Source organism: Hydractinia symbiolongicarpus, chromosome 4, assembly GCF_029227915.1.
Source record: "Hydractinia symbiolongicarpus strain clone_291-10 chromosome 4, HSymV2.1, whole genome shotgun sequence".
Classification (NCBI taxonomy): domain Eukaryota; kingdom Metazoa; phylum Cnidaria; class Hydrozoa; order Anthoathecata; family Hydractiniidae; genus Hydractinia; species Hydractinia symbiolongicarpus.
The window spans coordinates 11,021,013-11,040,404 of record NC_079878.1 but is presented as its reverse complement, the minus strand read 5'-3'; the positions used below and the strand labels follow the sequence as shown (position 1 = coordinate 11,040,404).

The 19,392-nt window shown below is 33.5% G+C and overlaps 2 protein-coding genes across 2 annotated transcripts; one reads left to right on the top strand and one right to left on the bottom strand.

Moving 5' to 3' along the window:
• The first annotated feature begins 15,739 nt into the window (after positions 1-15,739).
• LOC130641224 (uncharacterized) lies at positions 15,740-17,973 on the top strand. Its single transcript, XM_057447940.1, has 2 exons — positions 15,740-16,740; positions 16,828-17,973. The coding sequence occupies exon 2, from the start codon at positions 17,143-17,145 to the stop codon at positions 17,917-17,919; it is 777 nt and encodes a 258-aa protein (XP_057303923.1). The 5' UTR covers positions 15,740-16,740; positions 16,828-17,142; the 3' UTR covers positions 17,920-17,973.
• Positions 17,943-19,172, bottom strand: LOC130641225 (P2X purinoceptor 7-like). Its single transcript, XM_057447942.1, has 3 exons — positions 18,700-19,172; positions 18,194-18,314; positions 17,943-18,099 (listed from the first exon to the last, which is right to left on the bottom strand). Exons 1-3 carry the CDS (start codon positions 18,986-18,988, stop codon positions 17,943-17,945), a joined length of 567 nt encoding a protein of 188 aa, XP_057303925.1. The 5' UTR covers positions 18,989-19,172.
• Positions 19,173-19,392: the final 220 nt, after the last annotated feature.

Here is a 19,392-nt window from a genome sequence, read left to right as displayed (position 1 = left end):
TTTGCCTAAAAAGCAAAAATAGCCGAATACCAGTTGGCTGCAACAAAAGTTTTCAAATAGCTGGCTACACCCTTTACTTCATTAAAAACTCTGGCGAAGTCTAAAGTTTGTTAATTCAAGGAGACAACAGTTTCAATAAACCTGTAATACTTAGCTAGGGTTTTTAACTCACAATTAATTTTGTAACAACAAGCTTTATGATGTGTTTTTATTTGAAGTGACATTGAATTTTGTGAATTCCAAGCAAATGTCTATTGTTGTAAAACCATGAAAGTTATTGGTTCGAATCCAATCCATCTTTGAAGGTGGTAGTTCAAATGGAAGAACAACATGGTGTGCAGTAATTAGTTTCATACTGCAACAAACAATAATCCAAATCAATTCAAAATTTAAAATTCATACAGTTATACCCTTTTTCCGTCTCTTTGTGTGCAAAATTTCGGAGAACAGAATAAGCTCCATTAATCTACAAAAAAATCGAAGGTTCAATTCGATATCGGGGTATTTTAATTATTTTTAATTGCCATTAATAATAAGAACCGCCGTACGCTTTGTTACGCAATCTTTTGTAACCACATCATCAAGTTCTATCCATGCCAGTACCGATAAGTAACGATATGGATGAAATTCTTATTTATCTTTTGCAGCTTTTTTAAAATGGAAACAAATCAGAAATTTAAGCTCTTCGAATTTTCTATCGTGATTAATCAAAAGTTAATGGTTCGACAACGAAGATTTGAACAGTCAGATTTAAATAGTAAAGTTGTTGGGTTGGGTTTTGACAAGGTTTAAAATGTCCTCGTTATGACTTTTTTGACTTCTAAGGGCTTTGTTTTTACAACATCCTCACTATAAAAAACGGACAATATATCGATAATGTAGAATGGATATTATGTCCATATGCACTGGAATGAACGGGCTTCTAAATATTGATATATTGACCATATGTATAAAAAATGGATATAATGATGATTTTTTCAGGAGATCCAAGAATCCATATAATGTAGAGACCTGGTGACCATGTCAGGGCGGAGCGCATCGCTTCTGCGTCTATCCGCTGCACTGCAGGGCGCTCCGCGGTTTACGGACTACTGCATCCTTGTTCCCCACCCTCTACCCTGTTTTCAGACAAGGAAATATAACACTAAGATTTATTTATTTACGCCATCATCGGTATCTACAAACTTGAGAAGCCGCCACTTACACTAGACAGCAGAGGCTGTAGCCAGGATACCCAGCTCAATCTTCCACAACATTTCATATTATAATTTATGGCTGGCCTAGTTATTTAAGCTTTCTTTTATAGAGAAAGAAAAAATGATTATAAGGGTGGTTTGAAGGGACAACGCTGGGTCTCCTGGCCAAATTTATGGCTAGACAGACTGAAAGCCTTTGGAGATGGCCAGCCAGTTAGGCGTGTACAAGAGTTATCTCACCTTCTTTTTTGCCTCCAGCGGTGAGTTAAGGGGCCATTAATTCATACTGTATATTTTACCGTGGTCACTCACAAACAGAGTTGTTTGCCATGGTATAGACAACCGCACCAAACTAAATTGCTTAAAAAGGATAACTATCATAACACAGGAACTCACAGTAGAGTACTAAACACAAAGTAAAAGGCTAAGAGTATAAAATATCAATTGTTTAATAACAATCTATGAAGTTTTCTATAATGGAGGATCATTTGAGACTTAATTAATCAACATCAGATAGTTTGTTGGGAAAGGTTGCTGAATATTGTTTCATTATTTAAAAAAATGAACGCCGAGCGAATGTAGATTGAAGGTGGTTGTATATCTAGGTAGCTTGTGAGTGAAGTGCAGAAAAATTATATTTCGAGCTAAAAATGATTCCTTCCTGACCAATATAGTGAATTTCAAAAGGAATAATTGAAACAAGAACGTGTTGAAATTTCAATAAACACATTGAAAATGTGTATGTACTTTTCATGAAACAATCGCATAATGGTGCCATGGCGAAAATTTATCTCACGAAATTTAATTTCACTTTTCGAAATTCTTCTTCAATTCAATTCAATCTTGCAAAGTTTCTATGATTAAAGTAGGTAAGATATATTCTATCATCTGAATATATCTTCTCTCTGAAAAAGATCTAGCAAAATGGGAAAGTTGCTCCGTGAAAAATTTAAAAATAACAACAGCTAGCGAAAAGGACAACGACACCTTATTTCATGGGCAGAAGCAATGCATATAAGGACAAACAAGAAAAAAGAAGGCAGATAATAAAAGGAGAATTGAATTACATAGTATGTAAATCTGTGGAGACTCTGATAAAAATTATAAATGTTGAAAATTATATTGTATGGTAGTAAAACTTGAGAGCCAATACTGTTTATGTATAAAATAGAAGTAGAGGGTTTAAATTTTACAATTTTTAAAGTTTTTAAATTTTACAACGAATGCTTGATGCTGAAATATTTTGCTCAATGTGTTTTTATTTCTAAATATATACAGTATTAGGATATGGTTATTAGAATTAGGGAACATACTATATTTTTATCTCAAAATATACAGATTTTTTTGGCTTGATATTCAAAAACATTTTGTTTTGAATTTTGCATAGTGAAACAAACTCCAATACATTTTTGTTGAAACATGTTGTGTCATCATACTTTTTCATATTTGAAGGAACACATTCAATTAGCATTGGATTTATTGGCTACAATGCCGCCATCACAAAACAGTTCTCAACTATGGGTAGACTTCATGAAGTGTCATCCCAATGGATGGAAAATACCGGAATTGATGGTAAGTAGAATTGTTGTTACATTTCTTGACACTTCGTATATCACGATTTTACATTTATTGTGAAAACATTCGGATAGAGGTACTGTAGGGCTCAAAAAATAGTGGCAACAACGAAAATATTGTTACACAAAAATATCTCCCAATATATACTACATCGTATTTTTTAAAGGATTGTCGTTGAAATTTAAAAGAGTTGTTCTGATTGAATTAGAGCTGTTGAAAAGATGTGAAGAAGAAGTCGGCATACTTAAAAAAGAAATGTCTAGCTACTTGCTTCCTTTTTGCTGCTTGAAGAAACTCTTTACGTTAAGATTTCAATCAAGAACTACGATATTTTCGATTCTCACTTTTACCACACGCTTGTCCTATTCGTACGGAGATTAGAAGACAATGTGAAAGTGCGCGAAAAAACTATAAAAACCCAATTAAAATTAATGTGACGTGACGGGTCTCCATCTCCGAGACGGATCTTCATCGTTTATGTTCAAAACAGTTTTCTTCTTCTCCTCCTCACTCACTCCACGCAGCATGTTCTATTGTTTGTAATCAATTTATATTATCAACTTGTGTCAAGTCATTAAAATATGTTTCTGAACTATAAAGGGAATAAAGAAATTGAGTTTGTTCCAAAGTCTTTTAGCCCGCATTCATTTCATTCTACTTCAATCAAAACTATTAGCTGTATACTATTTCAACTATTTGTAGAATATATTTTTTTAACAAGTACTTATTTGCTTCTTATAATAATACAAGATGTATAGTATACGTAAAACTAGATCACCTCATACGTGGCACTGTATTATATATATTCATTTGTGGAAATAAATTGAAATCAATCACAATGGGCTATCAAACAGAAAGTGAATGTTTCAAAATATCATTCCGGGCATGCTATGTAATATATTAAAAAGGATGGCCACAAGCTTGATCATATTTTTTTTGAAGTTCACATAAAAAACTTTCTATATTAACAAAAAGCAATATATAAAGAAGTAGTAATCTTCTTGTGAAACATTCTGTGATGCCACAGATGCTAATGGTTTTGACTTTCGTAGTGCATAAGCATATTTTTTGAAAAAAATAATTATTTGAGGAAACTACAAAGAAAAATTGAATTACTGTCAGTACATTTATATACATTATGAGAACCATCATAAAACCATTCAATAAACCTGAAAGTATAATTCATAACTTCAGTCTATGAAATACACAAACACATTTCATCAAGAAACTACAACTACAAACTACAATCGTTCAATATATATTAACAATTGTTTCACAAAAAAAACGGATTCTTCTATATTCGAAAGCATAACAGATTAACCCTTAACGAAGACGACGTCATACACGTTTGCCTAAAGTTCATTCCAGTATATGTTAACAAGTTTTAATGTTGTGAAACAAAAAAAGGTTTCGTTCAACCAAAAGATAATCGCTATATACAAAAGTATTCAGGCCTTAATTCATCGAAACAAGACAAGTAGAGTTCGTATATGTGATAATACATTAGACACAATTCATTTCCGGCCAAAATTAAGCGAAACGAGAGAAATCTGCAGGGCTTAACTGATAATGCCATAGACAAGTGCCGACTTCGGTGTTATGAAAGGCCCAATTCACCAAAACAACGGAACCTGCTATGTATGGATTGCTTCTAGAGACAGGACCATTTTCCTAAATTTTTTTTCAACGACCTAGCTCACCGAAACAATCAAATCTATTATGTACGGATTCCTTTTAGAAACAGGATCCTTTTTCTGAATGTTTACCAATGGCTCAATTTACCGAAATAACCGAATCTGTGATGTATGAATTGCTTCTAGAAACAGAAGCTTTTTCGTGAATGCTTAACAATGGGCCAATCCACCGAAACAACTGAATCTGTGATGTACGGATTGCTTCTAGAAACAGGAGCTCTTTCCTGAATGATTATCAAAGGTCTAATTTGCGGAAATAACTGTATCTCTTACTTATCAGAGGCTCGATTTACCAACATAACCGAATGTGTTATGTATGGATTGCTTTTAAAATCGGGAATTCTCACCTGAATATTTTGTGAAGGCAATTTCGCAAATGTTAGCCAACTTTATGTGTGTGGATTGCTCCTGACTTGCCAATTCTTTCCTAATTTTTTTGTTAAAGCCTTACAGATGTAAATTTCTTCCGCCCTTTAAGGAAATAAAAATCTGATATTAAAGTACCACATCAAATGCGGTTGATTAACAATTAATATTAAAAATCAAATAGAAGAATAATTTTAACAAAAGAGCTTTGGCTCTTTTGGGATAAGGCAGTTTAGAAGGGGATTAAACACAAGACGACGATAAGCATTTGCGTAGATATTTACGCTCCATCTTATAATACAACCACTATGTATATAACACCAAATGTCAATAAGAAAACAAATTAATCAAGTTCAAAGAGCACAGAAAACGAATACAAAAAGTTGTATCCACAAGGTTCCAGCCCTGCTCAGTTTTATGGTACCGCCAAGGTTCACAAGATACCACCTAATTCTACAGTAGCTGACGATTTACCATCACGACCCATCATATCGAATATCGGATCTGCTACTTACAACACATCAAACTACCTCGCGAAATCTTTAACACCGCTGACAAAGTCAACATATACTACTGAAAGCTCTTTAGATTTTATATTATCATTGAAAGGAGAAAAGATACCTCATAATTACAAACTAGTACCTTTTGACGTCACTAGTTTATTCACCAACGTTCCGTTGGAACAAAAGATAGACATAATATTGCAAAAGATATATGCTGAAAAAGTTATAGAAACAAAAATTAAGCGAGAGGAAATGAAACATCTATTAATCTCATGTACAAAACATGTACATTTCAGTTTTAACAACCAACTTATATTCAGGTAGATGGTGTAGCAATGGGCTCGCCTCTAGGACCAGTCCTAGCATATCTTCATGGTTGAGTTGGAGAATGAAATAGTCCCAAAATTAGAAAATTCAGTAAAATTTTGGAAGAAATATGTAGATGACACTGTTAATGAAAACCAGATAAACAATGTGCTGATCACACTTAATAGTTACCATTCGAATATCCAGTGAACATATGAAGTTAAAAACGATAACTACATAGCCTTTCTTGATGTAAAAACACATCTATTTATCGAAAAGACACGAACACTGACATATAAATGCACTAGAATTCATCTGCATCACGCCCATGGAAAGTTGAAACGGTTAAATGGTTGGTGTTGAGAGCGTTTAATATATGCTCTTAATCACAAGATCTGCAATACGAACTAAATCACTTAAAAAATGTGTTTATAAAAAACTTATCCCGAAGCAGTTGTATCTAATGTAATTAATAACACACTGCGAAATTTCAACATTCAAAATGCCGACACTGTTTCTGAAGAAGACACCAATGAATCTCCAATAACACCTTTCATGGTTTTTATTCTGTCAAGTCTGGCTACGGGAAAATAAATAAGGTTAATTTCGTTTGAGAAAAGCGAATTAGAAAATAATGGTAACTGCTTAGTAAAGCGTCTAACACTTTTAAACAGTTTCTATCAGCCAATGTCAAGCCACGCATTGCTGATCAATGTAAAATGTTATGTTTGCTATTTTCTGTGAAATAGAACCAAGGATGAACACAACATGGTGTTGTGTACAAATATACTTGTCCGGCGGAATAGTGCGATGCTACATACATTGGTGAAACAGCCAGGAGGCTTAATGAAAGATAGACCACCAAAAACGCGATAAGAACTCTCACATCCTAAAACATTCAGTCATTGAGAATTACCAACTTGGTGAACAAAAGAACTTCAGTATTTTGATAGATAATGTTCACCACTTTAAAAAGAAAAAAATAGCTGAGGCCATGTATATTTGTGATAACAGTCCCACGCTTAATGTACAGGGATTATCTGTTCCATTAAAATTGTTTTAAGATAAATATTATTTATAGTCAACAAGGGGAGGAGTGCATTTGTGCACCGCGCGGTGGACGTTACCCTCACCAACGGTATATAGTTTATATACCTTTGGGTATGCCGTTATGTGTTATATGTTTCGTTAAGTATTGTTTTATACGTCCTCTGTGTATTGCGTAGTTGTTGAAAATTATTTTTTTTAAAAAACTTTTGAGATAATTGTAACAATTTACGTTGATAATTGTCTTGTAGTAACAAGACGAAATATCCGTTAAAATAAAATAAAAAATGTCATCATCAATCAAACTTCTCGTATTTATTTTTATTGTGAAGTTATATACCGAATTAATATATAAGACTAATTAAGCAAGAACATATTTGTTATTATCGATCTGCTTGTGCTAAGGCACTTGCCATTGTATAACTGGATGTCAGTTGAGCTTGCTGCAATTTTTGGTTATATAAATTGGCAAAACAGTAACAGCTAGTGGATTTCAATGATCAGTTTCTTCACTAAAAAACAATTAATCTTTAAGAATCTTGCTATTAGATCACAGAAATGTTACACGAAAAAACTTTGGAAATGAATACAATTAATTTGGAAACTATGAATTTTAGGAAAAGTAATAGCAAACAGAGAAATATATCACCTAGCAGTCATAATATGTATTGTAAAGAAACAAATAACAACAACATGATCAACACTAACATTTTATTCCAATACATGGAAAAAGAGTTTGGCAGTACTTTTAAGCTCTATCATGTGTACAGGTAGTGGCATAAAAAGACACCTTAGTCATTAAAGTTACTGCAAAAAAACTTTCATAACAAAAGAACCATCCAGTATGTAAATTCTCTTACAATTCTGCCTCAAACCACTGATGGTGATTTATATTTAATGTGGTTTGTGCTCAATGGATTTCAGGATGGACCAGGTTTCCAGTGTTTAGCTCCCATTGCTACAAAAATCTTTATGAAATGACAAACTAACTAGACAATGGGGGGACATTGAACTTATAATCTCAAGTAGAGGAGATGATTCAAACACTCTACCGACAGAGCTGCACTAAATCCATCATCTTTTTAAGAACTTATGGGAACACGACCTTATATTTGCTGCAATGATTTCCACAACATAGCTTAGTACACCTTTTTTGCTTGGCATGACATTCATACTCTTTTTAGAAAGATTGCAGTTCCCGAGCATTAACAAATGTAAAAATAACATTTTGCATTGATTATAATGTTTTGTTAGAAACAGCATCCATACTTTTACTAACAGCGCGTGAAACCGCCACAGCATTGACGCAATTCTTATATTGATTTTCACCACACAGTGTTCTGTTAAAGGCACATAAGACGTATATTGGTTCCATGGTTACAGAACTCTCATGCACACATTCGCTAAAATTTTCAAGAGGCGAAAGCAAATACACAGTTTGTGCTTGCTATCAACGACACAGTATCCATAAGTTCGGCAGTTTTTTTTAAAAAAATTATATTTGGCGCACTTTTTTACATGTGTTGTAAACGACTCAGCATCCATACATTTCTTAGATTGTTTTTCACTGGTCATTCACTCGTTCGTTGTAATGTAATCAGTTTTTACACTAAAAAACAAAACACAAAACAATAAAATATTGAAGCAATTCTCCGGAATTTGCAGACAATACATAGAGGTCTAATAGTACTCTAAAAGATGTGTTCACATATTTCTATTTGAGGAGTCTAAAGCAATAAAAAAGCAAGGACTTACATTTACATTGTATGGATCTTCGTTTAATATTATTCTTACGATTTTTCATATCAGTAATTGGCTGTCTGTTCTATATTACCAAAAATACAATTTAGCAAAGCAAAAAAATGAATGCCAAGATTTAACCTAAATATAACGTAAATATTTCTTAATAACCCTAGAAGGACACTGGTCTCTGCTTCATGTACAATAAAAATATAAAGTAAAAGAACGTTTTAGTCCAAAGTAAAAGTCTGCATAACTTTTTAAACAGTTGTGTGAAAGTTTAACAAACATTTAAGAAATTTCCTCAAATAATTATTTTTAACGTTGCAAAAATAAGAAATATAAAAACATTTATATATATGCAAATAGTAATGAATGGAAACATTTAAGAAGTTTCCTCAAATAATTATTTTTTAATGCTGGAAATATATAAATAAAAAAACCCATCTATTCATGCATGCAGATAGTAATGAATGGAAACTCGTTGTTCTTAATTGAAAAAAATTTTTTATATAGAAAAATCCTAGTTGGTACACATTGCATTTTTGCTGTTTTTTAGGCTGAATCAAAAAGAAAAACATTTATGTGGAGTATTTGTTCCACTAGTGCTATTGGCTTTATACCATAGGTTATAACTGTGTGCCGTTTTCATGAATACAAATAGGTCCAGAATCAATTTTTAAAAGCCAATTGCTCTTTTCAAGTACAAGTTTCAGGAATTTCATAAAGTTTCTTCATTGACGGTATTTTTTGGGCTTGGTGACTTGTTGATTATATTTTCAGCCTGAACACATATGTATTGGTTTTGACGCACAATCAAACACTTGCAACACTGACACTGGTCCATTGTGGCCAAAAAGTAGCGATGTATGTCACTCACTAACTGCAATGCTTGTTGATTCTTTTTTCCTTATTGCTTTATAAAAATCCAAACAATGTTTTCAATTCTGTTGACATGGTCACAAAAAGACAAATAGAAATAACAGACTTCGTAGACTACACATTCATTGAGAAAATTGTATTACATCCAGACTATTAGAGAACTCCATTTCAATTAAATTTTAACAAAGTTTTGTGATATATAGTATGATTTTCATTAAGTATATGCGGGAATATTGGAATACCATGCTTGACTCTGTACAGTTAATCAGTTAAAGCTAAGATGTTAATGGATAACAATATAGAACCACTAAATTATGTTTCACATGAATTAAATTCCATGTGGACTATTTTTTTTTGTGGATGCCACATCGTCTGTAATTAGTTTGCAGATATTTTTTGAGCTGATTAATTAATGTGAATAACTGTTTTTTGTAGACAGACTTAGTTCAAATATCTCAAGTGGACTTAATTTGACAATTTTTTTAAACAACAATACCATGAATTTTACCCATGCTAAACATAATTCACGGAATACAAACACTGTGATCAGTAGGAAACGCATGTTTGGCCAATGTAGCTTTGATACACAAAGAAATATTGACATAAATTCTGTATTTTTTCTTAAAAAAAACAAAAAAATGTTCCCTGATTTTTAAAATGTATGTTGGGTTTATAGTTAACGGACTAGTTTTTATGTGTCTTGAGCCATCGTGACAACGTTTTGCAAAATAGAAAATGTTTGGTGGCTAATCCTGCTGGAAAAGGTTTTAATATGGTGTAGTTATTTCGTGCTTTTTTCACCGCTACTTGTGAGATTTTAAAATATATGTTCAGGTAGGGGGTACAGTACATCTGAATAAAGCACTCCGCAATGATGTGTGACGGTTTAAGTGATCCAACTGGCATTCAATGTCTTATAAATAACTCAATTTTATTTGAATCGCACTTGCAGAAAACTTCTTTCTATAACAACTCAACAGAGTTTTAGTATAACGTATATCTGCACTAATCAATAGATGAATGGCAGGGTTTAACTGCATTTAACGCTCAAACTGTCGTTTAACATAGATATTGAGGTCAACATACCCATACTCATCGAAAAGGATTGGAATGAGTACTATTACAGGGAGCTGTTACAATTCAGGCATGAGCCATCTAACGAAGTGGACGGAAATGCAATAGCAATAATAAGAACTGATTCTTTACAAAACGAAAGCATTGTTGTACACATGCCACAAAACATATCAAAAATATTTTTCATGTTCTTGAAAGTCTCGAACACAAGGTATTAAAGTATATTACTGAATACTACAAAGTATTACAGTGTATTACCGAATACTACAAGGCATTACAGTATATTACTGAATACTACAAGGTATTACAGTGTACTACTGAATACTACAAAGTATTACAGTGTATTACCGAATACTACAAGGTATTACAGTGTATTACTGAATACTACAAAGTATTACAGTGTATTACCGAATACTACAAGGTATTACAGTATATTACTGAATACTACAAGGTATTACAGTGTATTACCGAATACTACAAGGCATTACAGTATATTACTGAATACTACAATGTATTACAGTGTACTACTGAATACTACAAAGTATTACAGTGTATTACCGAATACTACAAGGTATTACAGTATATTACTGAATACTACAAAGTATTACAGTGTATTACCGAATACTACAAGGTATTACAGTATATTACTGAATACTACAAAGTATTACAGTGTATTACCGAATACTACAAGGCATTACAGTATATTACTGAATACTACAAGGTATTACAGTGTACTACTGAATACTACAAAGTATTACAGTGTATTACCGAATACTACAAGGTATTACAGTGTATTACCGAATACTACAAGGCATTACAGTGTATTACCGAATACTACAAGGTATTACAGTATATTACTGAATACTACAAGGTATTACAGTGTATTACTATATACTACAAAGTATTACTGAATACTACAAGGTATTACAGTGTATTACCGAATACTACAAGGCATTACAGTGTATTACCGAATACTACAAGGTATTACAGTATATTACTGAATACTACAAGGTATTACAGTGTATTACTATATACTACAAAGTATTACTGAATACTACAAAGTATTACAGTGTATTACCGAATACTACAAGGTATTACAGTGTATTACTGAATACTACAAAGTATTACAGTGTATTACCGAATACTACAAGGTATTACAGTGTATTACTGAATACTACAAAGTATTACAGTGTATTACCGAATACTACAAGGTATTACAGTGTATTACCGAATACTACAAGGCATTACAGTGTATTACCGAATACTACAAGGTATTACAGTGTATTACCGAATACTACAAGGCATTACAGTATATTACCGAATACTACAAGGTATTACAGTGTATTACTATATACTACAAAGTATTACTGAATACTACAAAGTATTACAGTGTATTACCGAATACTACAAGGTATTACAGTGTATTACTGAATACTACAAAGTATTACAGTGTATTACCGAATACTACAAGGCATTACAGTATATTACTGAATACTACAAGGCATTACAGTGTATTACCGAATACTACAAGGTATTACAGTGTATTACCGAATACTACAAGGCATTACAGTATATTACCGAATACTACAAGGTATTACAGTGTATTACTATATACTACAAAGTATTACTGAATACTACAAAGTATTACAGTGTGTTACCGAATACTACAAGGTATTACAGTATATTACTGAATACTACAAGGTATTACAGTGTATTACCGAATACTACAAGGCATTACAGTATATTACTGAATACTACAAGGTATTACAGTGTACTACTGAATACTACAAGGTATTACAGTGTATTACTATATACTACAAAGTATTACTGAATACTACAAAGTATTACAGTGTGTTACCGAATACTACAAGGTATTACAGTATATTACTGAATACTACAAGGTATTACAGTGTATTACCGAATACTACAAGGCATTACAGTATATTACTGAATACTACAAGGTATTACAGTGTACTACTGAATACTACAAAGTATTACAGTGTATTACCGAATACTACAAAGTATTACAGTGTATTACTGAATACTACAAAGTATTACAGTGTATTACCGAATACTACAAGGTATTACAGTATATTACTGAATACTACAAGGTATTACAGTGTATTACCGAATACTACAAGGCATTACAGTATATTACTGAATACTACAAGGTATTACAGTGTACTACTGAATACTACAAAGTATTACAGTGTATTACCGAATACTACAAGGTATTACAGTATATTACTGAATACTACAAGGTATTACAGTGTATTACCGAATACTACAAGGCATTACAGTATATTACTGAATACTACAAGGTATTACAGTGTACTACTGAATACTACAAAGTATTACAGTGTATTACCGAATACTACAAGGTATTACAGTGTATTACTGAATGCTACAAAGTATTACAGTGTATTACCGAATACTACAAGGTATTACAGTATATTACTGAATACTACAAGGTATTACAGTGTATTACCGAATACTACAAGGCATTACAGTATATTACTGAATACTACAAGGTATTACAGTGTACTACTGAATACTACAAAGTATTACAGTGTATTACCGAATACTACAAGGTATTACAGTGTATTACTGAATGCTACAAAGTATTACAGTGTATTACCGAATACTACAAGGTATTACAGTATATTACTGAATACTACAAGGTATTACAGTGTATTACCGAATACTACAAGGCATTACAGTATATTACTGAATACTACAAGGTATTACAGTGTACTACTGAATACTACAAAGTATTACAGTGTATTACCGAATACTACAAGGTATTACAGTATATTACTAAATACTACAAGGTATTACAGTGTATTACCGAATACTACAAGGCATTACAGTGTATTACTGAATACTACAAGGTATTACAGTGTATTACCGAATACTACAAGGCATTACAGTATATTACCGAATACTACAAGGTATTACAGTGTATTACTATATACTACAAAGTATTACACTGTATTACCGAATACTACAAGGTATTACAGTGTATTACCGAATACTACAAGGCATTACAGTGTATTACCGAATACTACAAGGTATTACAGTATATTACTGAATACTACAAGGTATTACAGTGTATTACCGAATACTACAAGGCATTACAGTATATTACTGAATACTACAAAGTATTACAGTGTATTACCGAATACTACAAGGTATTACAGTATATTACTGAATACTACAAGGTATTACAGTGTATTACCGAATACTACAAGGCATTACAGTGTATTACCGAATACTACAAGGTATTACAGTATATTACTGAATACTACAAGGTATTACAGTGTATTACCGAATACTACAAGGCATTACAGTGTATTACCGAATACTACAAGGTATTACAGTATATTACTGAATACTACAAGGTATTACAGTGTATTACCGAATACTACAAGGTATTACAGTATATTACTGAATACTACAAGGTATAATGCCTTGTAGTATTCGGTAATACACTGTAATACCTTGTAGTATTCAGTAATATACTGTAATACCTTGTAGTATTCGGTAATACACTGTAATGCCTTGTAGTATTCGGTAATACACTGTAATACCTTGTAGTATTCAGTAATATACTGTAATACCTTGTAGTATTCGGTAATACACTGTAATGCCTTGTAGTATTCGGTAATACACTGTAATACCTTGTAGTATTCAGGTAGGTACAAGGTATTACAGTGTATTACCGAATACTACAAGGCATTACAGTGTATTACTGAATACTACAAAGTATTACAGTGTATTACCGAATACTACAAGGTATTACAGTGTATTACCGAATACTACAAGGCATTACAGTATATTACTGAATACTACAAGGTATTACAGGGTATTACTGAATACTACAAGGTATTACAGTGTATTACTGGATACTACAAAGTAATACGGCAGATTACTAAGTACTACAGTATACAATACGGCATATTACTAAGTACTGCAGTGTATTACTGTATATTACAAAGATATTACATTAGGCAGTAGTATGTATTAACAATATCACGACGTTGATAAATTGTTTAACGTCGCGTGTCGGATGCAGTTGAGCTGTCGTGAGGAAAGGAATACGACAATGTCGGGTAAAGGTGAGGTTGTGTTAGAGGTTCAAGTATACGACATATTCACAGACTATATGGATCCTTCCATGAAGTGCTTCCCAGAAACCAAGCCAAAAGGCGTGAGTCTTTGACTAATCCTGACGGATGGGAGTTAAAACTATAGCCTAACAGGTTATAAGTAACCACGCTGTACGGAACCTAAATTTCCTACACCGGCTGCGGGCCACATATTGTTGGACTACGCATAGAGTGTGAAAATTACGTCACGATTTTGACGTCACATGCCCCTTAGGTGAGATGGGGAGGGTTGCGGGCCATAGCTATTTGATTTTTGACTGACTGAGTGACTGATTAGTCAAAATGAATCAGTCAAAATCTGTAAGCTATAACTTGCAACCCTCTCAGTCTATATGGTAGAGCGACGTCACAGCTTTGACGTCACCATCGCCATAGGCGAAATGGAGAGGGCTGTGAACCATGGCTTTTCGCCGTACATGAATTACAATCTGATTTTTTAACGCGCTCCGTATGCAACACCTGGATCGTCGACATCATTCGCTTGGCTAACATTCTTCGTCAAATTTACACTTAGTCACGCGACTTATCTGACTTACCCTGGATCCGCGCCTGCCCCTCCTGCTGCTTTCCCTGAGTCACATATTTTGGGTAATTCAGAGGCAATCAAGGAAAAATGCTAACTAAGCGTGTACTACTAATTACACGATTATCTGAAAAACAACTCTAGCGACGATCTGGCAAGTCCAACTTTACAAAAATGCTGATGAACAAAGTGGCCATTTGTGCAGGGTCAAGCGTAAAAAAATGGATTATTTCCCTGATGATGTGTTTTTTTATTTCTGACGGCGAAGGCGGAATCTTTAATATCGCCTGGAAAGATTGAGAAAGAGATAGAGAGATAGATAGATAGAGACAGCCCAGAGCCTGGACGCCTAAAACTTATCCAGGCTAAAATCCTCGTTTTGACAGATTTTTTTCTGAAAACGAGGCTAAATTGAGTTTTACGTCAATAAGAATCCTAACAGTGCAACAAATTGTTTTATTATCCAATGAACATTACTTTATTTTAAGGTTTATAATCGAAAGTTAAAGCTCGTGCAGTGTAGCATAGTGAAGATCGTCTTATAATGCGCCATCTTTGATGTTATATAATTACGTCATTTCCTTCTGTCCTACGATTTTGTAAGCACGCAGACTAAAGCTATATTCAGCAGAACTAATTAATTATCAATGAATTTTTAATTTAAAGGGGAACTCCAGTAAAAATCACTTTTTTCTTTTTTGTTTTATACGTACTCAGAAAAGCATAAGAAATCAAAAAAAACTTACTTCACTTGTTTTCCTTATTTAAAATCGTTGTACTAGCCTTCGCATATTCAATTTTTTTCTTATAAAAAAACAGACAGGCGCGATTTCATTTAGGACTGGACCCGATTATAAACAATGACATCACATCGTGCAGAAAGTTTAAGCGAGCGCAGAGAACGTTCATGTTAAGACCTCTGGCTTACATTTAAATCGCTTTTTGTATGTAAATTACGTTTAAATCTTTAAAAAATGGTTAGTTGCTCTGCGTTTGGATGTACCAATCGATCAGAAAAGTGTAAAGAAGTCAGTTTTCACAGAATCCCGTCTGTGAAAAAGAAAGAACTCAGACAAAAATGGCTAAACAAAATACGTCGTACAGGTGATCTACCAAGCGATCGAAGTTTTTATATTTGTTCGTCGCACTTCACAGATAGTTCTTTTAAAAGGGATCTCCAGGTAATAATCTTCCATATTAAAATATTGCCACTTCGTAAAAATGCCATTTTAGCTAGTCAACGCGATCAAAGTTTCTCATTTCTTCTTCATTTCATTATTTGTACTTATATCCACAACACAACCAAATAACGTTTTCTACATATTTATATTATAAAAGAACATTATACCAATTTCCAATACAAAGTTATCTAGTTAGACATGTATCTTTCGTAGCGCTCGTAAGTTTCTATTCTTTGTTTTTCAAAAAAGAAGCTTTTTGATGGAAGGACCTGCCGAATATTTTCAGGGGGTAAATGTGCCCATTTTATTAGCATCATTTCATCGGCGCTACTTCTAATCTTTGTTTATTTAGGCTGAACTTACTGGTATCAAAAGAAAGAGACAGCTGACCGAGGATGCTGTTCCAACAATTTTTTCTTTTAGTAAGCCTGAAAATTCAAGAGAATCGACATCAAAAAGATTGGAAACTTTCGCTAAAAAACAAGTGTGTTTTTAAAATTTATGCTATTGCCAAAATGTGAGTTGTGCCTGTCTTTTTTCTTGGAAGTTATTCTGATCATTTTTTTTCTAGTGTGTTGCAAAGGCTTTAAGTGTGGAGGATGATGTTGACCTTGAAGTATACGCTGAACAAGAAATAATTTCATTGGTTAAGGAACAAGGCGTTAGTGCAATTGTGGAAACGGTAGAGAAATCGGTTGGTGCCAATACTTTTACCAGGTCCGTTAGAACACAATGTGATCCCTTAGAGGCAATTCATCCTGAGATACAACCAACGAAGGATGTTTTAAAAGTGAAATTTACTCTTCCGCACGGACGATGTAAGTCTACTAACACCGACCTATCCTTTCCTCCGCAAGCTGACGTGACATTCTTGCTGAATGCAAATATGGAAAGTGATCATGATATCGTCTCTGGTGATGAGTGCCCTTCTGATGATTCTTTATACTCACCGCAATTACAAATTCACATCGACGACAGTTATGATGAAAATATCAGCGAAGAAGAGTCTTTTGACACTGCTGAATGTAACCCAGGGCTCAAAAGCGACGCACAATTTCTTGTTTTCTGGTCTTGTCTGTTGACATTATTTCAAGTTTGTTTCACGTGTTTACAAAAAACGTGCATTACTCGTGTGGTAAAACGTGGAACTCTTATCATTGTTACTAGTATTTGTCCAAATAAACATGTTTTCAGCTGGCAGTCTCAACCTATCGTAAATGGAAGAGCAGCAGGGAACTTATTACTTTCTGCAGCCATATTGTATTCCGGAAACACATACGCCCGCATTGCCGAAATGATGAGTATTTTGAGGCTTCAGTTTATCTCTAAGTCCACCTTCTATGATGGTATGATCGCGCGCACGCAGCTGGCTGTCCTTGATTTTAACTCGGGGACTAATTGTGAACAGGCTGTTACCAAAAAAGGAGTACTCCGCTATAAACAAGTCTTTTCACGAGTAACACAATCCTGGGTCGTAAAAAAAATTACCGAGAAGAAAGAAAAGGCGTATTTAGCAGAATTAATGACGGCTACTTTGGAACCAATCGACAACGAAAAAGATAAGTTACCACAAACAGGAGAAATTGCTGAAAGAATAACAGAGGTTGAAAAACCCGACAAAAGCGATGCCATTAAAGCCATCAGGACAAGATTTAAAACGTGACTTTTTTATTTTTTTATTTTTATTCAACTTTCTTTGAATAAAACATATTTTTCATCTTCTGCCGGATATTTTCTTCGAATTGCCCATACTACACAAGAAGGAATCACTCTTCTCACCCCTTTTCCCAATCGACTGTGTATCCACCAAGTGAACTGTTTATAACCAGCGTAACGATAAGATCTATATAGAAAAATAAGGGAGGCATTATTGTCAGTTTTTTACCTTCTTTTTCTCGGACAAAAGAAGGGCTTGGAAACGAGGTTGAGCTACTTACTCATTTTTTAATTCTAAAGTGTCTCCTCTCAAATCATGCAATGCAGATAACGCAGTTTCTAAAACAGCTTTTGTCAAAACAACCACTTGAAAATCAGCAGCTTCTGTAACGCATTTATGACCTATGATAAGAGTGATTTTCAATTATACAATATTTATACCCCCGTTTTACTAACTTATCATTTCCACACGAACCTTATTCGATCTTTCGATCACGCATTTCAATGTTCTCCATCACGGAGAAAATGTAACATTACATAAGATTTCTTTGCATTTGTGTGCAAAAAAAAGCGCATGCGGAGGAATTAGATTGTTGAACCGTGAAATAAAAATAAATTGGCTTGTGAAGTAAAAAAAAAGTGATGAAAGATTATTTTATTGAAGCAAAAGATAAAGTTTTTGACGAAAAGAATGTAAAAGAAAAGCGATGAAATATATTTTTTATTTGTTTAAAAAGGAAAATTTCGCTTAGAAAAAAATTATATTTGCAGTATATATCCTACCTACCTTGGAAAAACTCATCAGGAATTTCGTTTGACTCGACACAGCACACGCTTTCAGTATCGGTTTCCATTGCTCTACAATTTCCACATTCACACCAATTTGCATTACCCGTACGTGGCTCTGCATCAGTAAAAGAAACCTCGTCATTTTCTACACCGTTACTAACTTCTTCCTCGTCAGACACAAGAGGTTCAAATTCGTATGGCTGTAGCTTTGTAAAGTCTTTTTCATGAAGAGAATTATCCGATTCTGAGCTTTCTAAGTTATATTCTTCGTCATTATTACAAGACATCTTATCAACGAACAATGTAAACAGTAAGTAAACAAAACTTTTAGAAGGCGTGCTGCTGAGCTCACGGACTTTTTGCACGATGTGACGTATGCTAATTTATTCGGACCTAGTCCTCTCGACTTTACGCGACCTTGCAAATTTATTTGAAATTGAAGATGTTTACTGACGCGATTAAGGTATAAATAAAGATTTTTAACGATTGTAAAGGGTTTATTTTGACATATTTATGTATTGTCTTATAAAAATAACATTTTTTTCAAATATTTTTTTTTCACTGGAGTGCCCCTTTAAAGAGGAATTGTTGAGGCTGGATATTTGTGGTGAAAGATAATGTATTATAGCTATAAAATCCAGGCCATTTCTTGAATAAAACTATGCCAGAGCTACAAAAAGCACCCGTTAAA